The 27,970-nt window shown below is 42.2% G+C and overlaps 1 protein-coding gene across 3 annotated transcripts; it reads left to right on the top strand.

The window, feature by feature from the left end:
• Window positions 1-172: 172 nt before the first annotated feature.
• Window positions 173-27,846, top strand: ASB2 (ankyrin repeat and SOCS box containing 2). 3 transcript variants are annotated; one of them, XM_083436646.1, is made up of 10 exons: window positions 173-515; window positions 6,206-6,463; window positions 9,568-9,648; window positions 10,401-10,567; window positions 11,264-11,419; window positions 12,989-13,234; window positions 16,516-16,687; window positions 20,362-20,923; window positions 24,234-24,387; window positions 24,684-27,846. In XM_083436646.1, the coding sequence occupies exons 2-10, from the start codon at window positions 6,243-6,245 to the stop codon at window positions 24,818-24,820; spliced, it is 1,896 nt and encodes a 631-aa protein (XP_083292772.1). In that variant the 5' UTR covers window positions 173-515; window positions 6,206-6,242; the 3' UTR covers window positions 24,821-27,846. The 3 variants fall into 3 exon arrangements, with proteins under 3 accessions (XP_083292772.1, XP_083292773.1, XP_083292774.1); XM_083436647.1 differs by having other exon boundaries at window positions 248-515; window positions 6,206-7,468; window positions 7,857-9,648; XM_083436648.1 differs by having other exon boundaries at window positions 248-515; window positions 6,206-7,620; window positions 7,857-9,648.
• Window positions 27,847-27,970: the final 124 nt, after the last annotated feature.

The following is a 27,970-nucleotide window of genomic DNA, read 5'->3' as shown; positions in this document are numbered from 1 at the left end:
TGAGAAACTGAGATTACATGTGCTGAAAACAACCCTTGAAAACTATCAGTCCGGCCATAGTCATTTGAAGATTGCATGGCCATTGTAAACTCCTTTCCAACTTTCAGCAACATGGCCATATATGGTTTACTTGTACAGGGCAATAAATAAATAATGATGTAACAAAAAGGTCAGGCTTATGTCATTTCGGAAAGGGATGTTGCAGAAAGCGAAGTTCTACAGATTATAATGCTGCAGGGAGAAAACTTGAGAGGGGAACAAGTCACTTTGCCACAGACTTCACACAGGAAATCTGAGATTCAGAGCAACTTATATTTTGGCTTGTAATCGTCGATCATGGGGTGATCCAGAAATAAACTCCGCACTTCAAAGAGGGAGAGAGTTCAGAGCTGCTCTGCAGTTTATCAACACACAGAGACGGAAGAGAGATGCACCCGAAAGGGGATTTTCTGAATTAAGAGTTCACCAAGGAAAATCACTTCGGGGTAAACTTTGTTAGCTACAGCAGCTATAAGGTAATGCAGTTACGCATGCTTTGAATGCATTGGTTGGGTGCAGAACCTGTAATTTGCTTACAATGTGCATAACCGTTCCTTTCTCCAAATGTAGGAATGCATTAAGTTAACTATGGGAAATGACTTACACATACGAAATCTTGGAAGACAAAGGACTTTTTAAACAGAATTTACTTTGCATCCTAAGTGGTTCACTAAAATGTAAATATGTAATTTATCACTCCTCTACCATAGCATATGCATCCATTCAAAAGGAATGTTTTGATGTCTTTACTTCTGAAATATTATATGCAGAGGTGATTGATATTAGAAGAGGAATCTGGATGTCTGTAGTGCCTGATCTTTCAACAGACCCTACAGGGAAATGCTAAAGCCATCTTAAGTTACTGTTTCTTTCAACCAGATTGTTTCTGTTATTTCCATGGCTATGGCAAGATACAACAATTGTGATGATGGATTGCAAGTGGTATGAATGTTGAATGTTGGGAGATTCAGGACAGATTTAAAAAAGCACTTCTTTCTGCAGCACATAGTTAAATGACGGAACTTGCTTCCACAGGAGGCAGTGATGGCTATCAATTTTGGATTAGACAAAGTCATGGAGGAAAAGACTTTCAATGGCTGTTAGCGATCACGGCTTTGCTCTTCACAGTTGGAGGCATTATGCTCCTGAATACCAGTTGCTGGAAACTGCAGGAGGAATGAGTGCTTCTTTGCTCACGTCTTGCTTGTGGGTTCCCATATAAGCATGTGGTTGGCAACTGTTAGAATAGGATGGTGGGCTAGTTGGCTGACTGGCCAGATCCAGGTACTTATGGTAAGGACTAAAGTATAACAGATATGGGGGTGGGTGAGCGGACCGATTGCATGGAAGTGTTGTTGTTGGCATCCAAGATGTGCCAAGGCAACTTCATAAACAGTTTGATGTATCTAGACAGCTGGGGGCTGGCGGGATCCATTTACTCAGAAATGTTTCATCATCTGGAAACTTGGTTCCCTGTGCTTTAGCAGACTGCAGTAATCGTTGTGGCAAAAATATATTTGCCTGACCTACATCCTATGTAGCTGATCTAAAAATATTAAGTCTCAAGGTCCGCAAGTTCCATCTTACGTGTTTAGGATTCGGGTGGCTGGAAATATACAGATCTTGCAACAGGCAATTGTGGTCAACAAACCAGAAGATTCCCACTGTACAAAAGCAGCTGGTGAGCTAAACCAAGGAAAACATTTAAACAACAACAACAACAGGGCAAGGAGGCAGAATTTAAAGGTGGCCAATCTGCACCCCCTGCCTCTGAAAGGAATGTGTGTGCATTTCATTATTGTAAATATATTTGCACATTTAATCCTTTGGGTGAAATGAACACATACCCTGCAAGCATACCAGAAGAAAAGGCCATCATATCCCCCCCCCCATGAGCGCACGGTGGCTATTTTGGGCATGGTGTTCTCGTGAGATTTTGCACCGAGATCTCACCCCGAAAAGCACTTTTTGCAGGGCCACAATCTTGTGTGACATCCCAAGACACATGTTTTTGGATGCCATGAGAACACGCCCCCTCCAAAGTGTGTCTTGGGGGCTCCATTATCACTCATGGGTCAAGTGACTCATGTACAGACAGGAAGACATGCGTCCTGGTTTTGAGACGCTACGTATTGGAGGGTATGTGGACACAGAAGACATTCTAGTTGTGGTAGCTCTGTGTGTGTGTGTCCATGCAATACATTGGAGCACCCATGATCCGAAGATGATTACTGGACTGTTGGTCACCCTTGACCATTCCCCATGCTGCCTGGAGCTGATGTGAGTTGCAGTCCAAGAGAGCACCAGGTTGATGAAGGCTGATGTAGGCTTTGTACTACTAATCAGAACCCAGGTTTCCTGAGCCTTACATGTCTACAGCTGCTCATGTGGAGAGACCCTTCTCACATTCCACTTGATGTACAGTGGTACCTCGGGTTACATACGCTTCAGGTTGCATATGCTTCAGGTTACAGACTCAGAAATATTACCTCGGGTTAAGAACTTTGCTTCAGGATGAGAACAGAAATCGTGCTCCGGCAGCATGGCAGCAGCAGGAGGCCCCATTAGCTAAAGTGGTGCTTCAGGTTAAGAACGGACCTCCGGAACGAATTAAGTACTTAACCCGAGGTACCATTGTACATAGGAAGGACCAGCAGCCACATGCTGATAAAGGGCATGGCTAGTAGCTATAATCCAGCCTCTCTTCCCATGTAATTGAGCATGTGGCCTGGAGAATATCAAAAAGGGCTGTAGTCACCAGTAGCCACCGGGAGACCTCTCTGATGTGGGCTAACGCTAAAAAGAGGGATTCTGCCAATAACCTAGTTAAAAGCCGATTTGAAATCTGATTTAATGGGCAGGATACCCTTAGCCCTTCTGCAGATCAAGAAAGGTCAAGAGTCTGGCCCTGACTCCTTTGTCCTCAGGTTCCTGCGAGTTCAGTTAGGGGGGAAACCATTCACTGAAGGACTTCTCCATTTCAGTTCCCAGGTTCCTTTTTCACAGAATGACACAGCTGTATTTTTGTTTTGTTAATGTTGGGCTCTTGTCATCACATTTAGATCAGACTTCCCCAACCCGGTGCCCTCTAGATGTTTTGGACTACAACCCCCATTAGCCCCAGCAAGCCTGGACAATGGTCAGGGATGAGGAGCATCCAAAACTACCTGAGGGCACCAGGTTGGGGGAATCTGATATAGATCACCGGATTAGGGTTGCCATATTCTGGCTATCAAACTGCCCCCCCCCCTAATATTGGGGCACCCTGCCATCTCGCATCTCCTTCGCTCACCCACTCCCTGCCGCTAATCCCTTCCTCGTCCACCTGCTCCCCACGTCTTCCCTCCCCTCTCTTACTTTTGTTGTCTTACTCCTGCTCATTATAGGAGGCTGAGTAGCCCTGGGAAAGCCCTGCAAGGCCTGGTGACCGCCAGGAGCACCACGAGGCCTAACATGGCCCTGGGAAAGCTGTGCAAGGCCTGGTGGCGGCCGGGAACAACACCAGACCTAGCACGACCCCCGGCAGGCTGCTCCAGGCTACCCGATATGTGTTTTCTGTTCTGGGGCACAGCGCCTTCTGAGCACGCGCGTTCCCCACAAAAAATATTTTAAAAACCAAAAACATTAAAATAATAATAATAAAATAAAACCCATAACCCGGATATTTAATCCAAAATGCAAAAATCCTCCCGGATGGGGGTGCTGTCCCCCCAAACATTTCCGGGAAATCCCGGACACATGACAACCCTACAGCTGATAGAAGCAGCAGTAAGGCTTTGCACTTAGCATGTGGCCGTGAGGCAGGTTGCTGCGTTGAGGAAGCGAATCCCAATAATGTGACTGATTCCTCTCTCTGCTGTACCACAGCAAGACATGGGATCGGGGAAGTCTAGATATGTGTTCAAAGATAGGCAAATGCAAGTGTGAAAATGCAGCTCTGGCAAACTTCCCTGAAGTTGTTACACCAATGTCTGCCTTGGGGTTGCCTTACACGCTACAGTACATCTTTAGATGAAAATGCCGTGTCTAATGTGGCAGACGCGTGTGCCATACGCATATACTCCAAAGGGGAACCATGACGGCAGCAGCTCTCTCTTGGGTATACTCAGGTTTCCCTCGGGGTAATGTGTGAAATGGCCGTCAGGTGGAAGGTAAGAGCCTCCTGGGATCTGGCAGCTCCATGGTGGAACTGTTCCTAGCAATCGCTTCTTTCTGTCTGTGTGCCAGTTTGTATCAAACTGGTTAGCTGGCTTATATCAGGCTTCCTCAACTTCAGCCCTCCAGATGTTTTGAGACTACAGTTCCCATCATCCCTGATGACTGATCCTGCTAGCTAGGGATCATGGGAGTTGTAGGCCAAAAACATCTGGAGGGCCGAGGTTGAGGAAGCCTGGCTTATATGCTAAGAGCAGAGAGGGTGAAATTTGGACAGCACCTCAGGCAACGGGAGTTGACTTAAAAATTCAGCGAGAGTTCAGCTTTACCTCATTGTGAACAGTCAGTATATTGACCTCAGAAGCTTAGAAAACAAAATGGCTGCCATTGTGTGTGTGTGTGTGTATGTACAGGACTTTGAACCCTCTTCCAGCATATTCAGACAATTGTCTTAGTACTGTCACAAACACCCACTGTGATTCACGCAGTGCCCTCCTGAAGGAAATGTTCTTCCCTGCAATGCTCCTCCTCACACAGTGACCTCCTGTGAGCTGTTTATTTTCCTTTATGTGTCATATGAAATACTTGGCAAATGTCAAGTTGCAACCTGATCTCTAATGGAGTATTTTTAAAGGGTGACACAACTCAGGAAAGGAGGACCTGGGAGGTAGGAGGGGAGAGCTGGTACGTGACAACTCTAGCAAGAGTCTCTTTTTGGTTTTGCAAAAAAGAATGTAGTGGCCTGAAACTTAACACCAACTACTGGGAATAATCAGCTTTCTGTGATTAAAAAAAGTCCTACCTCACCCTCAGTTTTATTTTGCTCCTAGAAGTGAGGGCAGAGAGAAATTTGCGCAAAATGGCAAAGCTTTGTGAGTGAAGACGAAGGAGAGTTGCTCCTTGAAAGGCTGCTTTATCAAAGCTCAGTTGGTCAGAGTGTGGTATACTCATAACGCCAAGGTTGCAGGTTCGATCCCCACATGGGACAGCTGCATATTTCTGCATTGCAGGGGGTTGAGCTAGATGACCCATAGGGTCCCTTCCAACTCTACAATGTGATTCTATAAGGCGTCACCTCTCCAACCCCAATTTATATATGAACAGACTTCCGTGTGTGTGTGGAAAGTGGGGTTACGTTGAAGGAAAGCAGCCAGCACAACCCTCCATTTCCTCCCTTGTGGACAATTTTTATAACCTTTGCTCTTATGCTCTTGCAAACTTATTGTACCTGCATGGGTGCCCGGAATGGAAAATGAGAGGGAATTATAGGGACAGTACTACCCAAACTATATAGAAATTTATTCATGTATGAGACTACAGTAGCAAGAATGTTACTTGCCCCAAAATGGAAAGAAGTCCCAGCAAAAGAAGAATGGATACAAAAACTTGTGGAATATGCAGAAATGGCAAAACACACCGGAAAAATAACAAAATCAAGATATCAAACTTTTAATAAAAGAATGGAAATGGTTTATTGAATATTTACAAATAAATTGTAAACAGATAAGAACATTGGCAGGTTTATTGTAATAACCTGCAGTTTTATACGTTTATATTTAAAGTAGATGAATAAATGAGTAAATTAAGTTAATTTGGATATGCAGAAAATACTAAAAATAAATTTAAGGAACTGCAGAAAGAGGGGGGGAAGGAAGTCAAGTTCTGAAATGTAAAAATGATTATAAAATTATTGAAATGTACAAAAAGGAAAACCGTAAAATTAATTAATTAATTAATTAATTAGGTTTTTTTAAAAGGAAAGGGAGGAGTGGCAGAAGGGTGGGACAAAGCAACAGCATCATGCAGCTCAGAAACATTTTGTGAAGCTCCACCCACTGGTGTGGGTGTCAAGTGGTGGAGCTTCAATGGACAACCACGACTGGGGGGGGGGGGAGAGAGACAGTGTGCGACCAATCTCCTGTCAGTCATGCGCACAGGAATATCAGGTCCTCATGGCCTGTTTGCCACCCCCATCTGGACACAGCCTAAGTCTCATTTCTGTGTATTCCAGGTGTCTGGAGCTGTCTCTTTCCGACTTAACAGGGAAGATGGCGACACAAGTCACGGTGGCCAGGAATTCGCAGACGGGAGCTCTAGGACATGAGGACTACAGCCTCTATAGCAGTATGAGTGAAGATGAGCTCATTGAGTTGGCCATCCAGCAAAGCCTGACGGAAGACCCTGCAGAGCAAACAGCTACACAGAAGACAACCACGCCGACCCACAACGACCCTTACTGCCAGAATTTCTACCTTTACCCTTGGCAAAGGTAAAGAAGCAAGGAAAGAAAGCAAACACAAAACACCCCACCTCTTCCTACTGTAAATTCACTGCATGTCCTGCACCCCAGTCCTAAACATTTGTGTTAGTGCTTCTGTGATTACTCTGTTATAGGAAGGTTAGATGTCAACTCTGGCTCTGTTGCCTGATACGGTTGCCGCTCTGAGGCTACGCAAGCCCTGCCCTGACTAGGAACCGGGCTGGAGATAGTCCAGAAAGACACCTCACAATATCCCCAGATAGCACATTCTATAGTTGGGAAAGTTCCAGAAAATGAGAACCAAAATTATCAAGGGGTGGAGCAAGCCCCCTATGAGGAAAGGGGAGTAACAGGGGACACCATGGAAGTTTATACAATGATGCATCTGGAGAAAGTTGGCAGGGAAACAGGTTTTCTCTCTCTTGCAAAACACGAGGACTCAGGGACATATCCAGTGAAGCTGCATACTGGAAAATTCAGAACGGGCAAAAGAAAATATTTCACAAGGTACCTAGTTAAACTCTGGAATTTGCTCCTGCAAGAAGAAGTGATGGCCACCGACTTAGATGGCCTTGAAAGAGCATTAGATAAATTTATGGAGGATAATGCTATTAATGGCTATGAACTACAATGGTTTTATTCTGCCTCCATGGTTGGAAGCAATGATGCTTCTGAATATCAGTTGCTGGAAACCACAGGAGGGGAGAGAGCTCTTCTGCTCATCTCCTACTTGAGGGCACCTGGTGGGTCATTGAAAATAGGATGCTAGACTAGATGGAGCATTTTCCTGATGCAGCAGGATATATTTGTCTGAAATCCTTGGAGGAAGAGAAGGGCAGAAATGTGTTGGTGGTGTTTTAAATGTCAGATTTTGGAGCTGAGCGAAATATTGATTATCTGCCAAGCCCTCAAATTGCTATTTGAATCTTCTGGTAAAAAAAAATTTGACTGAATACACAGGACTAAACCACATTACATTAAACACATTTTTTTTAAAAAAAGTGTGCCTTTAGAGTGCCACTTTATTTTCAAGGAAAAGCAGTGCATGAACCTGCAGTCTGGATCACACTTTCAAGCATGATCCAGATTGAAGCTCCCACAGCTGCTTTTCCTTCAGAATGGAATAGACAAATTGCAGCCTGAGATGGTTTGGTTGGAGCTTAGAAGTACAGTGGTACCTCAGGTTAAGTACTTAATTCGTTCCGGAGGTCCGTATTTAACCTGAAGCTGTTCTTAACCTGAAGCACCACTTTAGCTAATGGGGCCTCCTGCTGCCGCCGCACCGCTGGAGCACGATTTCTGTTCTCATCCTGAAGCAAAGTTCTTAACCTGAAGCACTATTTCTGGGTTAGCGGCGTCTGTAACATGAAGCATATGTAAACTGAAGCGTATGTAACCTGAGGTACCACTGTATGCAATATGACCCTTCAGACAGTAGAACTTATTCATCTTAGCATTACAGAGTAAAACAAAAGTGCAACTAGAACTTACATGTGTGCAATGAGCATACAACAGCAGCTATTGGTTAAGATGAAATTAGTGAAACTAACTTTTGGACCTAGTCCTGTCCTCTCAATTAAACTTTGGGTGAGATCTAACAGAAGATGTCACATTTGAGAATAGTTTTTTTCCATGTGTGTCTGAACATCCTTATGCCAGTGCTGCTTAAAACTGTTACATATGTCTGTTTCCACTGCCAAAAAGTATATTTGACCCAACTCTTGAACTTTTTTTAAAACAAAACATATCTCTTGCTGACTTGAGCCATCCTAGTGATCATCAGAATAAATAGGGCACTTTAGTTTTTCTTGTGCAATACTTTATGTTTATGTGTTACTTCATCGTGTTAGTTTACAAACTGGGTCAGATGACTGGCTCATAGTAGCAATTGCATGGATGTATGAAATCACCCTTCGGGGAAATCCCCACTGACCACAGTAAACACGATTATTTTAAAATTAGCTAACTTGGCAGTTGCAAAATTAGGAGCAGCATGACCCAGGAAAGTGTAGCAAAGTCATTTGAGCAGTTGTGGGGGGTACTCTGTTTTCCAGATTTGCAAAGTTCAAAGCAAGTCCATTCTTGAGTTGCATATGGCTTAGAAAGTGCTTGATATATTCATAATATATTATGCTGATAGAGATCAATGTCATGCTAAGATCTAATAAATTCAAAGCAATATGCATTTACCCCTCCTTCTTAAAGGAAAGACTTCATCAGACCGTATTAAGATCATGTATTACAAGTTTTTGGAGGAGGGCACAAACTCTCTTTCATCTTTTCTCTTGTCTGATGTTTTTATCTAATGACCTAGGAAAAGGCTAACTAGTGCCTCCCACTGTTTCAAATTTTATCAAGTTATATTTTAATATTCCTGTTCCTTTGTTGATTATGCCCTGCCTTTTATATGATTGGAAACGAAAACCACTTTTTAAAAAGGCTTTTAAAACAGAGCTCCACCAAGCGCAACCTCTCCCTTCACTGTAGATCTGTGATAGGAAATCTGCCACAGCGTGGTACAATGGTCACAGCTGGTGTGGGGTAGTGGTTAGAGTGGAGTCTAGGGTTCAAATCCCCACTCACCCATGAAGCTCACTTCACACACTTACGCATCTGGTGAAATTCTGTCTTCAATGTAATTCTGCAATTCTGAAAGATATAGCAGGCCATCTTGTTTGGACCTGGCAACCCCAGCGATCTCTTCCTGGTCTTGATCTGAAAGTTTCTTGCAAAGCTTTCATTCCCACAGCTGTTTCACAACAAAAACTATCCAGCCATCCTTCTCCCTGAAGCGAAGAAGGCCCTCAAACCCTTTCTCTGCCTGTTGTGTGGTGATGGAGGGATTCATCTCCCCTGTTGTCTTATATGGTCATTTGAATCCCCTGACACTTTGATCCTCTGAAGGCCAAAAATAATCCAGAACCGAGAGAGCAGCTGAGCCAGAACAAGCCTGCCTTTGTTTAAAGACCCAGAGGGGGCTGCAGGTCCACTGGATACTGCTCCTTCAGTGGCTTTCTCAGCCCCCAGGCCCACCGCTAAGCAACCCGAGACATGACCTGCTTTTCTTATTCGGAGTATTTTTCATTATTTCATTCGTGCCGTCATCACTCCAGGCGATCAGCACAGAATCAAGCGGCCAGTTCAGGGGTCAGACGGAGGTACGATGGCAGCCTGTTCAAAACACCCCAACCGGAGTAAGTCCTCCTTACCTTCTTTCCTGTACTTTTTTTGATTATTAGGCTACATTTGTTGTCGTGTGCTTGGCTTGACTAGACAGCTGGAAGGGGTTGGGGGGGGAGGCGTGCGGTGACAATTGTAGCATCATTTTACGTCTTCTAAGGAGTTTGCATAACTGGCCGAGGGAAAAAGGACTGACTTTCCCCATTCCCTCTCCCTGCCTGCCCTTCTCCCTCCCACCTCTTCCACCCACCCCGGAGGCCTGCTGATCTTGAAAGCGTCCCTTTCTAACCCTATCTTTTAGGACTCTCTCCGTTGCACTGGAGTGACTGACTCAGCGGAAACAGGATCCTTGTCTAGCGATTTAGTTAGATCAACCAGTTCCCATGTCAAAATAGTAAACAAAGCTGACTGCGATTATTTTTAGCTGTGTTGCCATGCGTGCCTTCAGTGTGCAAAATGGGAGAGCCAATGCACTAAAGAGCCTGAAAATAGGGACACAGGGATCTGTTCTCAGTTGCTTTTGGAATATATAGCCCTCTGTGTTTGCTGGCTTGCAGGTGGGTGGGAGAGTTTGTTTGGGCCTCTGTGTAGTTTATTCAGCCACATAAAATACGAGTGACTTCAAGGGGGTGGGGGAACAGCCCCATAAGTTCAACCACCATAGTGGATGGTTTCACAGCCAGGGCATGGATAGTGCTGCCATGCCATTGCAAATGTCAGAAGCAATCCTGCAAAAAGTGACAAGTTTTCAACTTTGTTTTAAAAGAGTGCTGGATCCTGTGGTGTCAGCAATCCAGAGAGGAGATGAAAACGCACTTCTTAAAATGATGCAGTCGGGGAAAAACCTTGCACAGCCTAACAAAGATGGATGGTTGCCCCTCCACGAGGCTGCTTACTATGGACAAGAGCGCTGTTTGAAGCTCCTGTATAAATGCAAGTATCAGGAAAAAAAGAACTGATCAGATCAAACCACAAAACCATCACAGGGTAGAGAGTAACCCATTGAGTCATATCACTCCCTGAAAGATGCAAGCTTGCTTATTCAGCCTATTTTTGTACATTCAGGGAATTTCATTATTATACACCCCCCCAAAAAAATGTTAAAGGCTAATGTATTGATCATAAATAGCATTTTCACCATATCTTCTGCCCCTCACCCCCATCCCAGTGGATCACACATAGCAAGCGGAAGCGCATGTTACCCAAATTAAACATCCTGGTAGCTGTTTTATGGAGAGTTCTCTTGGCAAGCGCTGAAGGTTTCTTTCTGCATGTCCTCTAAACACTTCCTGCCCCGCCCCAGTTTGCATGGCAATAAGCTCTTGTGGTGGCTTTTAATGGGAATACTGTGATCTCACTTAAATGTACCAAAAACGTCGCCGATAACAATGGCAGGAGAGGGTGGTGAACTCAGGCGATCAGACTTCCTAAACTTACTCTGAAAATGTCTTCTAGCACAATTGGAGCAAGAATTTTTTTAACCCTGACGAAAGAATGAGACTTGCAAGTTGTATGTGGGTGGTTAGCTATCACATAAAAGTTTGACACTATTGAGCACAGTGTCTGATGTGAGGATTGTTCATGTACATTACACGCCTCACTAAATACGGATCAACGCTTTCTCCATAGCTTATCCTGGGTTACTTGATCAGCGTACGCTTCAGGAGGAAACGGCGCTCTACTTAGCAACAAACAGAGGGCATCTTGAGTGTGTGCGTTTATTGCTGCAGGCTGGAGCAGAACCTGATATTGCAAACAAAGCTAGGGAGACCCCACTTTATAAAGGTAAGCTGCTTGATTCTCATAGATCTTGAGTGCCCATGAGTAGACTACTTTTCTAGTTGGAAACAGTGTGTGCCAGGGGCACCAACTTGGACCCCCAACTGTGGGTGCCCAGCGTGTCGTGCACAACGTTGTGACGTCATATGACTTCATGCTGTTGCAGTGTCCACAGGCATGTGACAGCTCCATAAAAAACCTGGGCCTGGGCCACTGCCCACAACTGCTACCCCAGCCCGCGCTAGTTCAGAAATCAGGGCTGGTTCCAGGTTTGAGAAGGCACTGGGCAAAGTGTCCCCTGGGGATTCTTCTCCTCTGTTAGTGGGTGCTGGTGGGCATATCTGGCCGGGGTGGCAATGCTCTTATTTCAAGCTGCTCTTGAAATAAGAAGATAAAAGGAGTCCAGCTGGATCAGGCCCAAAGTCTAAGTTGTTCAGTGGTTCCCAAAGGTTTTGGGCCTCTTCCCACTTGGTGGCATAAACTCATCCCTAGTGTCCCCAACCTTATAAAAAGCATTAGTTAGTAGTAGTAGTAATATTATAATAACAATAATAAATTATAATAATATAATAAACTATTATTATTCAGAATAGTGGTTTGCACGACACGCTAGGGAAGATAATAACACAACAAAATTCTAAACAGTAACAATTAATTGTACATTTATTCAAAATTCAATTAAAATTATTTAGCTCAATTAAGTCAACAAAACTGATTAACTTGATCCAGTTATATGAGCTATTCTCTTTTTTTCAACATTTTTTATTTTTATTTTTACAAATACAAGAACCATTAAACACTTATCCAGCAGTACATATAATGGTGTTTGTTCTCACCATTGACTTTAGACATAAATTCACATATTCAGTGTTCAAACATATTTTTTAATTTAGCCTCTCTATTTGTTTGCTCAGACTTTTGCAAGGTATTTGTGCCTTGTCTGGGTTTGTTATGGTTGCTATTCTACTGGTTGCTGCTTTGTTAATCTTTTTTATTATTGTAATTTGCTTTATCCTTTCTGTGTTTTAATTGTACCCTTCCCTGAAATTGCCTTGTGATGAGGAAGAAGCTAAATATACCATCCCTGCCATGTGGTTAGTAGGCTGCTGCCATTTTCAGAGCAGGAAAGAAGATAGGGAAACTCTATACAACAGAGATTTGAGATAACGAAATCAATGGGAGAGGGAGTCATTTTATATCCTTGATATATGGATATTCATCAGAGTTGCAAGTTCATCACTTTGGGAGGGGCTGAAAGTGGTGTGTACATATTTTTTTATAAACAGATAAATAAGGACTTGTTTCTGTGTGAGTATCTGAAGCAATGCCACAATCTTGAATGTTTATTTTGCATGTTTGTGGGGGGAAACATTTGGAAAACAATCCTCTTGTACCCCAAAAAGCAAACAGAAATCTATGAATTCATTTTAAAAATGCAGGAGAAAATATACGTGGGATAAAACGAGGCCTTTCTTGGACAATGAGCAACGTCTTGGTGAAATTGTCTGAAATGAAACTTGTTTTTGAGGCTCAGATACGGAAACCTAAACTTTTTTTTCTTCTTTGTCACCACAGCCTGTGAACGCAGAAATGCCGAAGCTGTACAGGTGCTATTGGAGTACAATGCTGACGCAAACCATCGCTGCAATCGGGGGTGGACTGCCCTCCACGAAGCTGTGGCTCGGAATGACTTGGAAATAATAGACCTTTTGGTCAAAGGAGGTGCCAAGGTCGAAAGCACAAATTCCTACGGGCTCACTTCCTTTTTCGTGGCAGCTGAGAGTGGCCACTTAGAAGCCTTGCGATACCTTGCCAAGTGCGGTAAGCAGTATTGCAGAAGCAGGAGCATTTCATGTGCAGTGGCTGAGATATGCAAAACCATCTATTGATTTTGTGTGTTGGGTTTTTCAGTGGCCAGTTCATAATTTTGGATTTGCTTTTTATTCATCCTATACGGCAGTCTTGCAAAGGAAGACAGAAATTCTAATTTCTACAAGTTCTTGTCGGAGGTAGCTTATTGTGCATTGGTTTCCCACACTTTCATAAACTATAGTACAAAGAAGGCAGAACCTTTTCCAGATTTCAAGTGGGAGATTCTGAGGTGATTGAACCTTGATCTCCAAATTCTAGTCCAACCTCTGAGGATACAGAAGTACAGGAATTTATTTTAAGCCTTAAAGGGATAAAACAACAAATTGGGATTTATTATACTCATTAACCATGGAATGTTTAGTGTCTGTTGGCAAAGAAAAATGAAAAACTCTTTGTGTGGTGCTTTACTTAAGCTCCTTAGAGCTTGTAGTGTAGTGTAGTGTAGTGTAGTGTAGTGTAGTGTAGTGTAGTGTAGTGTAGTGTAGTATAGTACAGTATTTATCCATGGCTTGCTGGCTGGCAGGGACCCTGAACAGGAGGACTCTACGTACAGTGGTACCTCGCAAGACGAATGCCTCGGAAGACGAAAAACTCGCAAGACGAAAGAGTTTTCCGTTTTCTGAGTTGCTTCGCAAGACGGATTTCCCTATGGTCTTGCGCCTTTTTTTTTAAGCCACCAATGCATTCCTATGGGAAACCGTCAATACACAGCGGTGCTTCACAAGACGAAAAAACTCGTAGAACGAAAAAACTCGCAGAAAAAAATAATTTCGTCTTGCGAGGCACCACTGTATATGAAAATGCATGGCCAACTTTTGTTTCAGGTCCTACTTGTCCTCCTCTCAGATGTATCTTACAGAGACTTAGCATTTCTCCAAGAGGCAAAAAAAGGGGGTCAGAATAAAAACAGTGCTTTACCAGAGACAGGGACAACAATGAGGGGGTTGTCCCTGGTAAAGAGGGGCAGTTGGAGCACATGGGACTGAACGTTGTCATTGACGAATCGCAAGTTCAGTATCTGAAAGGTCAAGGGGAAATTGAAGAGTGTCTGAGCTTGGTTTTCATTTCCCATGGTCAATTATGAACAAAAAATAATAATCGGAACAAGAATATACAATAAAACTGCACTACTATTCCAAGCTTTTAAAGCCCCTCTGAGAACCCCTATAATAACTTTATTGCATCTGTACAATGCACAGTGCTTGTCATAAAATAAAGATTCTGTTTCTCTCCCTCATTTAGTTGTATCCCCATGGTGGGCTTTGCAGTTGTGTTGCTAGTTACAGTTGTAAGTACATTAAAGCTTCAAATGCAATGGAAAGACTTTGCCACAAAGGAGCAAGTTTTTCTTCGGCAGACACTTGTGCAACCAATTTCTACACATGTCTGTTTGGAAGCAAAGCTCACCCTGTTCAGGGGAGCTTACTCCCAAACTAAGTGTGGATATTTTTTGTAATCAAGCAAATAGAATTCTGGCACAACAGAATTTCCTAGGAAGGGACTAAGGTTGAAATTCCGCAAACACTTACCTAGGAGTAAGTAGAGTTGCCATATTTCTAAAAAGTGAAAATGCAGACACAACAGTTGTTGAGCTTTTGTCTCTCTTTTTTTCGGCCAAAGTTTTGGAGCTATTTTTCTTTTTGAAATTCACCAAAGAATCAACACTTCCCAGATATGTCCAGGAAATTCCTGACTTATGGCAGCCCAAGGAGTAAGCCCTACTGAAGTCAGAGACACATATGTCTGAATAGGCATTATAGAATGGCTTATTCGATTTCTGTGTATTCATCTAATACACATAACAGAGAGGGAAATTGTGTAGCAAAGGGAAGCAGTGGGTACATCCAGTCTCATTTTACACTGAGTGTGAAGGTATAGATCCAGTAATTTGTAGAAGGTGTGCAAGTTTTTAAACTTTTAATTACTCCACTGTATTTTGTTCTCAGAAGTTCCATTTGTTCTGCTATTCATTCATTTGCTTTTCATTTGTTTTCATAACTAATTCAGGTTACTCTGAATTATTTCCATTCATGATTCCACAATTGATTTCAAGGCAAAACCTAGTGAGTCTTTTGTTGCAAGAAAGACACTGGTGCTTTTCATCCAAATAACATATCCTCTTCAGGAATTCTACTATTCATTCAAATTGCCACATTTCAGACAGGTGGGGAAAGGGGTTGATGCTTAATTTAAAAGGGCACACATCCTTTAAGCTGCCCATTGCTTCGGATAGGAGATGTAGCTAAAAGGATCTGACCTGACAAATTTCAGAGAAATAGTACAAAAACTCATGCTTTTATAAAAACCACTGTATATTTTTCACTGCTTTTTCTCCCTGTAATCTTTCTCTGACCTGGACAGGCTGTCCCAGACAGTTTCCATTTTTCATCCCAACAGAAACAACTGAAGCTAATACGAACCAAATGTCACCCCCCTGCCGCCCCATTCAGATCTCATTTGTTTGAATTCCCATTCATTTTTATAAGTACGTAAGGGGAAATGACCAAGACTCTTTTCTCTAATTGCTAGTTTGTTTTAGAATGCACACCAATACAAACCTACTTCTGATGAAGATATGAAGCCCTGATCATAATGGCTGCTAAATTCATTGTGTCAGGGCCCCCTCCTCCAAAGGGCATGTCTTGGCAAGGGCATGTCATTGCAACCTTCATTGCGATAAGCATGATGCCTGAATACAAGAATCCTGTGTGTGTTGAAAACCCAGCACTTATGTGGTTTGTGCCACTTCATTGGCATATACATGTCTTAAGGCCCTCTTTTGTTACCTAAATTTCAGGCATAGAGACAGGGCCGGATTTAGGTTTGATGGGGCCCTAAGCGACTGAAGGTAAGGGGGGCCCTTTATATGTTCAGCTGTCATTTGTCAACAACAAATTGTCACTGGTTTTTTTGTTGAATATCGGCTATATGGTAATTTATTGACCTAATAGGTATCTAACAAAATATGTATTTTATCAAAGTAATTGATGAACTGAAATACAATTAAGAAGAAGTATATTAATAGTGAGATACATTTTTTTTATTTTATATTTTGGAAATGTACATCCAGGTGTTTTTTCCTTTAAATTTTTTTGGGGCCCCAAGAGAGTGGGGCCCTAAGCTATAGCTTGTTTAGCTTATACATAAATCCGGCACTGCATAGAGACGTATGCTGTTGATTTCCAGATGTTCCGAAAGTGAGACTTGCTTTATATTTCTTTCATTTGCAGGTGCTGACATCAATACCCAGGCCAGTGACAAAGCGTCTGCCCTTTTTGAAGCTTGTAAAAATGGACATGAGGAGATTGTGGAGTTTCTCTTGTCCCAAGGAGCTGATGCTAACAAAACCAACAAGAATGGCCTCTTGCCTATTCACGTGGCCTCCAAAAGAGGCTATTATGAGTAAGTTACTTTATTCCTGAGGGTTGTTGACAGATTTGAGCATTTCTGCATAAAGGTTAACAGGGGTTCTTTAAAAAAAAAAAAAACAACACCATATAAGTTTGTGTATATGAATCCACAGTTACTATGGGGATTGGGGTAGCAATGAATGTATTACAGACAAGATCCAAAACAAGATGTTCTGTTTAGAATAGTCTCAGTTTGCACTGGGGACATGTTGTCTTCTAAGAAGGCATTTTCTCTGCCATCATCTTCTTTCCAGTAATCTCACATCTAATGCAAAGTTTATCCTCTGTTATTGGAGGGGTTATTATTTTATTTGTTTGTTTGTTTGAAATATTTCTAAGCTGCCATGGAAAGTTTTAACTAGAGGTTGGGTGGCTATCTGTCATGTATGATCCAAAATAAATAGATCCATAGACTTCACTTGCTAAAATCACACAGGTTGATGTGTGGTTGAGATGCTGGTTGAAATGTAATAACCAAACATAATCGTTGCAAGTAAGTTATTGGACTCTGCTCTGCCCAAATAAAAGTAGATTATTTTAGTTTGCAAAGCTCTGTCAATGTAAAACTGCATTGATACATGAAATCAGAATTAGGTTGAAGACCCAATGTTTCTGAATAGTTAAGGATCAAGCACTTGTTAAAAGGTTTCGAGGTGAAAGTATTAAAGAGCTTCCCATCTTTAGCTGCTTGGACAAAATATTTATCCAAGTGGCAAACTTTGCCCCCGCATGGCCAGTCATTTTAATCCCTTTGGTATTCTGAATAACAACACTCTTCACAGTGACCTCTCTTTGTAAGCATGTGGATTTAATACATAATTCTGCAGGAATTCTGCATTCAGACTCACTGCCAGGACACGAAGCCTCCATAATATGAAAAAAGCCAAGGGGATCGTTTCTATTTTTTTTAACTCTTGTTGCTTGACGTTTGTTTATTGTACTTAATGCTCTCACCCTGTTTGGAAGGCTAATGTGAAACTGTATCTTGTCAAATCCATGACCTTAGGCACATATTCTTTAACCCATACAATCATGAATATTTGTAGTTGTGAAGTGGTTGGAATTTAATCCTTTCTAGATATAGTATTAATAGATATAGTATTTATTACGTTCTTTATTAGCAGTATGAGACTCAGAAGAGTGGGACCTGATGAACAGTGTGATGAACCTATCAATGTAGCTGGGAGAGAAGAAGAATATTAAAAAGCAAATCTGACAGCAGGATCACACTAAAAAGGAGCAGACGGGCAGTCATGATAACTAGGAATTCCTAAGGGATTATTCACATGATCACTCTGTGCTGGTGTTGTGCAGTGCTGAATCGATTGCCTGAATAGCACTTCCTCACAAGCACAAATTGCCACTGCTAAATTCATGCCAAGCCATGGTTTGTAAGGATGAGTCAGATAACCCTGATTTAGGAACCATACGCACAGTGCAATCTCGTTTGGGAGAAGAGCTGTATGAATTAGTCCTGAATAAGAGAATGTAAGTTTGCAACTTCTAGTGCCATGCCTGTTTACAGAGGAAGATGTGTTTGCATAGTCTACTTGACAAATGCCTTTTAAACTGTATTTTCTTTTGGCATTATTCAGGGCTATAGATTAGCTTTCTAATTTTATAATTATCCACTGCAAGTCTTGGGGAAGGGGTTGACCTATACCGTAGGCCAAGCTTTTGCATAGCGTTGGCTTTTAAGATATGTACTGAACCATCTGTCTCTCCAACATCCAGCAACTGAGAAGCAACTTATGTATATTCTTTACATAGCAGTGACAGTCATGCTGGAATGATTCTCCTTAGACTTTGTTGGTGTAATACTCTTGTTATTCTTAGAGTTGCATGAATTTCCTTTCAGATCAAGGGATGAAGTCCAGATGTTGCTGGACCTCAGCTCCCATCATCTCTAACCACTGGCCATGCTGGCAAAGGTAAATGGGAGATGGAGTCCAACAACATCTGGAGAGTCACAGGTTCCCCATCCCTGAACTAGATCATTCCTTTAAATAATTGCACCACAGCAGCACAAGGAGCAACTAATTAAAACAACCTCCCCTTACAAGCACCTTTCTTCACAAACCAGGGGGATACGTATTGGTGGTAATCTGAAGGTTCTTTGAAGTTGACCCTTCCATCCTACCCCATCTAGTTGCCTGCCATAATTTAGTTTAGATTTACATCCAGAAGAACATGGCTTGCTCTGTTTCAGAGATGCATTTGACTAGGTTCTTTAATACCCATAAAGGTTATGCTTCTTTATGTCCAAAAAGGTATCTGTCCCTAACTGGGGAAAAAAGCCTGCAGTTCCTCTTTAACTCAGCTCTAAGAAGCTTGCTTGAGCAGCAGAATAATTTCAATCCTTAAATGTTAATAAATCCCAGTAGAATCCAGGATGACTAATGCTAGTGCTTGGCAAACTCTCATTTCGGCACTGTGTGTGACTTTTCAGCTATTATGGCTATTACAAAGCATTTGTTAGTGGTGGATGTTTGCCAGCTAAACAGCACCCAGGCTTCCCGCCTTCCAGGGAGCATCACTGCTGGGTGAGGTCAGCCTTTCTGCTTTGAGAAATGATCTGCACATGAATTTCCTCCTGTGGCTTTGATTATTTTCTTCTGATGAGGGCATAATGTCTCGAGAGCATGGATAATGCAAGGCAGGCTGGTAGCTGTTGTTCCGAAGACTTTCCCCCTAGTGTTCCTGTTCCAGCTGTTGCCTAGACCTTTCCCCTACTTGTACATGTTGAACTTCTTCATGCCATAGGCCTGTCTCAAATGGATTTGCTCAATAATGTTTCTGATAGAACCACTCATGCTGCCTGTCTGCCCATCCCACTCTTGAGCACTGGGTGCTTACCTGTTTCAGTCCACATTGTGAAATTACATGCCTCACCCCATAAAAACCAATGACGATGCTCATGCAATGTAAGGAAAAATATCAGGGGGAAACCATTCACTACGGCAGCCTATATCAATATAGTTTATAGATCTCATTTAGAAAGAGTGCCACTTTAAGAACAGCACGGGATATAAGGACTGAAAACAGAAGAAAGGGGAGTTGCAAGCTGGGATGGAACAGCTTAGTTTTATTCAGTAAAGTTATCCGAGGTTGGTATGGAGTTTGGCTACACAAGAACAGGCCTTTTCGGTGGTAGCCCTGATTTGCGCAGCGATCTCCTCTTGGAAATGCACCTCGTGTAGACCTCCACTGTTGATCTTTAAAGGACCAGGCTGTCATTGCTTATTTACCCAGGCCTTTGGTAGTTAAGTTGGCCTCTGCTGTGGTGTTAATCTTTCAGTGGCACAGATAAATACTTGTCCTTACGGTTGTGGTGTTGGATGAGCATGATAAGAATTTTTCATTGTACAGTTTTGGGCTTTTGGTTGCTTTTATCCACATGTATTTTAGCCTTGTATTCAAGGCTAAGGAAAAACACCACCCGTACCCAGCCTTAGCATTCAAGATCATTCCTCAGGTGCTGTGGACCCCCCTCTCTCCCCTTGCCTTAATAAATCTTAAGCAATCTGAGGGAAGATGATTTCACTGCTGTTATATATGCCTGCAGCGCCTATCGTAACAGGACAGCCAGATACTGCTATAGAAGCAATAACTTTGCTGGAAAAGCAAGCTTAAGCTCACGTCTGGCCCTTGATTCATTTCTGCTAGGATTGTGAAAATGCTGCTCCCGGTCACCAGCCGCACTAGAACCAAACGCAGTGGCATCAGCCCTCTGCATTTGGCAGCTGAATGCAACCGCGACGATGTCTTGGAAGAGCTGGTTGAGGCTGGCTTTGACGTGAACTTCACTCTCTCTCCTGAGCGCTCGCGGCTCTACGAGGACAGGCGCACCACTGTCCTCTACTTCTCTGTTTTTAACAACAACGTTGAAGCTGCTCAGCTGCTGCTTGAGGCTGGGGCCAATCCCAACGTCGACCTCATCAACCCCCTGCTCATCTCCATCCGCCATGGCTGCTTGAAGATGATAAAGCTGCTTATTGACTATGGAGCCAATATTGATGCCTACGTCGCTTCCCATCCAACGACCTTCCCTGCTACCATCATGTTCTCAATGAAGTATCTTGCTCTGCTGAAATTTCTGATGGATCAAGGCTGCGATGCCATCTCTTGCTTTAAATGTCAGTATGGGTGTGGCCCACATCCTCCCATTGAAGCTAAGAGAGACCGGTATAATGATCCCCAGGTGAATAAAGAGCAGAGCATTGTACAGGTGAGTCTACCCTTACTAGCTCGTATTTTCTGTGACATTTGGAGGAGCTGTGGTTATGGCCTTTCCTTAGGTCCAGTCACCAGCTTTTTCATTCTAAAGCAGCCTTCTTCAACCCAGTGCCCTCTGCATGTTTGGGACTATAGTTCCCATTAGCGCCAGCCTGCATGGGTAATGGTTAGGGATGATGGGAATTGTAGTCCAAAACATATGGAGGGCAGCAGAATGGGGAAGGCTGGTTTGAAGTATGTAAAGTTGGTCTGGGAAATGCCTCATTCTGAAATTCGAGAGAACCATTACCAGTCTGGGTAACAATACAGCAGAGAGCTAGCTGAGTAATTGGCTGAACAGCATAATCCTATGGAAAAAAGGCAACATAGAAAGGTTAATGATACTTGATAAAACTCCCAAACTACTGGATGTCAGATGTTTTTGAAACTTCTTATGGGCTCATATTAGATAGCTCATATATATATTTCTCGAGTCAGCCACCAATATTTCCTATTGCATAAGAAATTCTGTTTAATGAATGCAACATCTGTCCATCTTGTGCATTTTGTGCTTTTATGTTGTAACCCACCCTGTGATGTCTGGATGAAGGGCGGTACAGTGGTACCTCAGGTTACATACGCTTCAGGTTACAGACTCCGCTAACCCAGAAATAGTGCTTCGGGTTAAGAACTTTGCTTCAGGATGAGAATAGAAATCGTGCAGCAGCAGCGCAGCGGCAGCAGGAGACCCCATTAGCTAAAGTGGTGCTTCAGGTTAAGAACAGTTTCAGGTTAAGAACAGACCTCCGGAACGAATTATGTACTTAAACCGAGGTACCACTGTATAATGAATTTAATAAATAATAATAATCTTACCAACTTCACAGGATTACGATGGAGATAAGTGAGGTCCCAAGCAGTATAAAGAAATTTCTAAGACCAAAACATCTTGAAATAATCACATGCCCAGGGAGGTGGAAGCGGAAACTATTCCTGCTTACCTAGGCATTTGGTAGCTGAAGTTCAGGGGGAAATCTGAGATCAGTGGCTGAAATAATGTTTTGAATTGGAACTGTTTTTATAAAGTTTTAACTGTTTTAGATATATTTTTCTTTCTTTAAAAAATGTGGACGGTTTGCTGCCCTCGACTCCTTCAGGAAGAAGGGCAGCATACAAATTCAATGAATGAATGAATGAATGAATGAATGAGAAATGGGTAATGTTAATAGCATACAGGCAACCCTCGTTTTGTGTGGAGGTCCTGTTCCAGACCCCTGCGCGCATTGGTGGAGAGCATGTAAGCCCAGCCCACTCCACCCTGCCCGCCCCATCCCTTTTTGTGACATTTTTGTGACTTTGGGGCTACTTCCAGGTTTGGCACCATCTGCAGGTGTGCAATTGTGCATCATTCGGACACACCCAAATCAGACGTTGCCTGTCTTAGAAGTGGGGCCTGCAGCAAAATGTTGCAGCGTGGAATATTACTGTTCAGAGTTCCAACCAACTAGCCATGCCCTCTTCCAGGACACTATTTTCTGAAGTTGTTTGTACCTCTGCCAAACACTGGGGCTTACCGAAGCTCGCCGATGCTTCCCTCTGGTGCATAAATCCTGCTGTTTTGGGCTAAGTAAAATAGGCATTTGGGGGGTGGGTTTGCTCTCTTAGTACCGTGGTACTAAGCTTCAGGTTACAGACGCTTCAGGTTACCGACTCCGCTAACCCAGAAATAGTACCTCAGATTAAGAACTTTGCTTCAGGATGAGAACAGAAATCACACAGCGGCGGCAGGAGGCCCCATTAGCTAAAGTGGTACCTCAGGTTAAGAACAGTTTCAGGTTAAGAACAGACCTCCAGAACGAATTAAGCTCTAAACCTGAGGTACCACTGTAAGTTCTTAACCCGAGGTACCACTGTATATATATATATATAGGATGTAACCTTGAGAAGTAATTTATCTGAACGCCACTAGAGGGCATTTAAACTATTTCACAGAGAGTGAAATAAGAGCTGTTAGCAGCAGCAGCAGCGCGATTTGTTCTTGTTTTCTTCCAGAATCACACTTCATACATCTGCAGAATACTTATTTTGCTTTCAGGGCAATCTTATTGGGAGATGCTTCTGTTAGTATGGAATTTAATATCTAGAACAATATTTTCTCATGATGATGCTGGTTTGTTTGGAGTTGGGTGCTGCAATGTGCCAGGCATAGCTGCAATGTTCAGATTTTCTGCAGCCTTGCATTTTCCATTATGAATCCATTATGAATGCATGTGGGCAAATCATAGAGTCAGCACTATGCAGCAGAAACCGGGATGGGGAAACCTGAGGCATTCCAGGTGGGTGGACTACAGCTCCCTTTGGCCTTGCTGGCTAGGGCTGATGTGGGTTGGGATCAAACAACATGTGGAGGGACACAAGTTCCTCATTCCTGAATGGAGTGAAGGACGGGGAACAAAAAGCTATTTAGGCTATGCATTTCAGAGTTTCCTATGACCAGACATACAATACAGGAACTTACAGCCACTGTCAAAGGCCGCCCACGAAGGGCCACATTTTAGAGTTGATCTGCACAGCACACAAATTGAGGTGGTAGAATTCTAGATTTTGCCACATCAGGATATATGTGGTCATAGTTTTGAAAGCTCTGATCATGATGTAAACAAACACATCAGAGAGTGGGCCAAGTTAAATATTTCTCCCCGGTATACTTGCTTGCTACATGCAGGAATGGGTAATAATAATAATAATAATAATAATAATAATAATAATAATAATAATTTATTTATTTATGCCCACTCATCTGTCTGGGTTCCCCCAGCTACTCTGGGTGGCTCCCAACAGAATATACTGTATAAAAAAGTGACAAAACATCAAACATTAAAAACTTTCCCGAACAGGGCTGCCTTCAAATGTCTTCTGAATGTCAGGTAGTTGTTTATCTCCTTGACATCTGATGGGAGGGCATTCCACAGGGGGGCGCCACTGCCGAGAAGGCCCTCTGCCTGTAGGCCCTGTAGCTTTATGCTAAATGCAAGCATTCAGAATGCATGCTCCCCACCTCTAACTTTAAATGATAGGGTCAAGGATTCTGTGATATCCTTCTGTATGACATGTAGACCTGCTTTCCCGCATCTTGATTGTAAGGCAACCAGGTGAATCTGTTGTAAATCAGAGCTCTCCCTGTAAAGTTCATGACCTTCTACCACCTCTATTGCAGGTTGCCTGCTAGCGGTCTACTTTGGATTTGGGGAAAGGGTGGGCGGAGGTGTCTGTTGCTGTTGTCCTACAATAACAAATTTTGTATATCTCGTTTTTGCCCCCAGTTTTGTGAAATGGTATCAACTCCGGAGATGAGTCGTTGGGCTGGGCCTATTATCGATGTTCTTCTGGATTATGTGGGCAATGTGCAACTTTGTTCCAGGCTCAAGGAGCACATTGACAGTTATGAAGACTGGGCTGACATTAAATACAAAGCAGGTTAGTTAAAATAATTCCGAGTAATCTAAAATAGAAACTAAAGTTTTCAAACTCCTCCTTCACCAGAAGAGGCAGGGGGAAGTGAGAGCCCGAGACTAAACTATGCAAACCACCCTGGGATTTTTTTATTGAAGGGTTTAAGTTTGGAAACTTCAAAAACTAATTAGTGAAGACATTTGCTTCTGTAAAAAAAATTCATAACGTTCTCTGGTGACTATTTCAGGCCCCCAAAAGCGGCATAAAATTGTTTTTTTGCTTACTCACTCACTTACCCTACCATATATTCTCTTTTCCAGAGCCACCAAGGCCACTTGCTCACCTCTGCCGGATCAAAATTCGAAGTCTGATTGGGAAGAGCCGTATTTCTCTTATTGACACTTTGCCTCTTCCAGGGAGACTGATGCGCTATTTACAATATGATTATACTCGCTGACCTAAGGTGAACTTGGCAGTCAATCATTTGCTAGAGTGACAGCCACAAGATGGAGACAGACTGAGATAATGGAAGGAAAGGCCGGCTTTGCTATGTAAGAAGGAAAAAGGATATCTGAAAATCAGAATTGCAGAAAAGGCAAATCCAACAGTATTTAGAGTATAGAAAATAAGTGAAGAAGTTGGGATTAAAGACACTGGTAGCACATGGCAAGAAAGTGCTATGCTATTTTGTAGAGAGAAACATTAAAAGTTCTAAACACCTCAGTATCACGTTAAGGAGAATTTGGAAGAGTTCACAAGACACAAGCAATCTCTAAGTATGCTCTCACACAGACAAATGTAATGTATAAACCAGATGATCCCACACAATTTTAATAAATGTAGTGGCATTTTATTTTGTTTTTGCACCTGTGGCAATCACATGAATTATTGTCAACTATATTCATCATCTGCCAGTTCACACATTGTATTTGTCTGCATAACTGGTTGTACACCAGAAGCAATCAGGATTGCTCACATGGACAGCAAATGTATTTCTGGAATGGTCCTATATTCAAAAGCATCTCACTCTAATGCAAAGATCTAAAATTCCCCAGTAATAGTTACATTTCAATTACCAATTGGTTGAGCTGCAGTTTAGTTTAGTTTGCAGGATTGATCAAACCTTCTGGCTGCTATTTGTGTCTCATTTGATACCACCTTACATTTTTCTCTAGTTTAGTTGGCCTTTCTGGATATATAGTTGACTTTCTTCCTTAGTGATCAAAGTCTTTGACAATATTTTTGTTCCCACGTTAGTCATTTAGTAAATACTGAATCTCGTAAAAAAATTGTCACCCCCAATTAAAATTAAACAAAGACTTAACAAAGTGTGTGAGCTGAAGGATTTAACCCACAATAATTATGTGTATTATATTAAATAGGCAAAGGAACGAGGTTGGAATTCTGTTTTAGTTTATTATACTACATCAGCCTTCAATTCTTATGTCACTGAAGCCAATGGTATTTAACCCTTCTGTTAAAGCAGTAACAGCTTTGGAAAGAAGAAAATGATCGATGTATTGTTGCTGGAAAACACTGGCAGTTATTTGCAGGGCTTCAGAAAAACAATTGAATCAGCTTCAGTTCAAGTACTCTGGCATAAATTGGGTTGTGATTTGGGAACTCAGATGCTTAGCTGGATGATGCCTAAGCAACAATCCAAGCAGAGTATTTTTAACACTGAATGACTTATAGTTTGTATGTATGAAGCAGTAACTAAGTTTGCTGTTAAACCTTAGAACAATTCCTTCAAAGTGGAACCATGACTTGGCTGAGATGCATTTAAATGAGCTAAATAGGCCATTGTGAGGCAAATTGTCCACCCACTTTCACTGATGCCTGTGATTATCTTCCATTGGCATTCTCTTCATGTTGAACCCTTTCATGAAGAAGTGTCATGGTTTTAACCCTTCCTTTGCCAGCCATTTCTTTACCAACGCATACCAGTGAAATAGATCTCTCAGGTAAATACAATTTGTCCTCCACTTGCTGTAGTTCAAGGTTACAGCCGTTAGTTATTGTTTGAGAAGAGTGACAACAGGAACAACCCTAGTGACTCTGAAGCTGAGGCACCACAGCAGAATCAAGCACATCATTACATGCATCTCAAAAGAGCTTGGTGGAGATGCCCAAAATAGAATGCATGACACTTTTTGCAGAGAGGAATGGTCTCAGATTTTCACATTTGAAAGCAGGGGTAGGGTGTAATAAGGAACACATAGCCCAGGTTTGACTACTGAGTAAAAAAAAATAATACAATTCCCATGTACAGTATAGTAACAAGGCTTCAGTTTTGTTTATAGCTTGAAATGTTCTAACTGGTTGTGAATGGAACAACGGTACTAATTCTTGAACTAACAGTCCAGTGTTTATAACATATAGGAGTGTGGTCAGCTCCTTATTATTATTTTTTTAAGAAACTGTTTTATCCAAGATATTGAAGAAAAAGAAGCAGAGACAATACTCTCCCAGGTTTTTCTCCCATCATACATGAATGCATAGCCTGGAGATCAGACTTCCCCATTCACATGCACATATACTAGGAACAACCCTAGTTGAGCCGATTGGATCCATAGTGCAAAAAGTTAGCACAAACCTCAGGAGATAAAGGTGTCGCTAGCTATGCGCATAAATTGGGGTGGGAGGTGGGGAATAGTCTGGTTAAAAGCTCCCCTGACAATTGTACTTTCACTGGATTCTTTTCACCATCTTTTCTACATGGTTGGTTTACATTTATTTGCACATAGTGCATGCATGCTACCTCTCCAACTCTCCCCCTCCCCCTCCAATTTAGCAACAGAAAGCCATTTACAGAAAGGTTTTCATGCACAGGTTAGCTGGACTGGATTTGAAAAAGGCTACTGGATGAGGACAAGACTGTTTGAACACTGGGTTAATGAATGCAAATCGGCACAAGTTACCCCACTTAAATCCTCATGCAGCAATCTGTGCTGGGGAAATATAGGCCCAGTCTTTCTGCTGCACCCGTGAATTCCTGGATCTGGGGAACTGAATTTTCACAACACACATTTCACTAGTTATACCAAATTTGTACAAACTCAACTGCCTTTTATAAAAATTCAATGGAGATGTATAGAAATGGTTGTAAATTTGAAAGGTAGAATATTTGCTACTTTATATAACAAGTCCTGCAATTCCAGGATATAGAATGGTAGAATATGGTCAAAAAATCCTAGTCAGCATATATATTTAACATTCAAGGAATAGCCTAGGCCCCCGCTCCCGAACATTCTAGCATTCTGTGACCTGATTGATGTATTATTTTCATAGGCATGTGTGGAATTATTGTGTCAAAATGCACTTTTGAAGCCTTTAGTTTTGTTACTATAGCTTTTTTAAACTGTGGGGTTTGGTCGGGGGGAAGGGATGGGTGTGTGCAGTATTGATAAAAGTGTTATATTTTTAGGTTTCATTGCCTGCATTAAATATGAGTAAAAGTACCTGCTGTGACTATTTTTAAAACTATTATTATTAATCACCTAAATAAGGAATTTCAGTGTTAGGCGGTGCACATGGAAGGGCCTAAATTAGTTTAGACTGAAGAAATCTGAGCCAGTCTAAACCATAATAATTGCTGCAGAGAAAA

The sequence above is a fragment of the Podarcis tiliguerta genome (assembly GCF_965153285.1).
Source record: "Podarcis tiliguerta genome assembly, chromosome: 1".
NCBI classification, from domain to species: Eukaryota; Metazoa; Chordata; class Lepidosauria; order Squamata; family Lacertidae; genus Podarcis; species Podarcis tiliguerta.
Note: the sequence above shows the minus strand (reverse complement) of the source record. Positions and strands in the feature narration are given on the sequence as shown.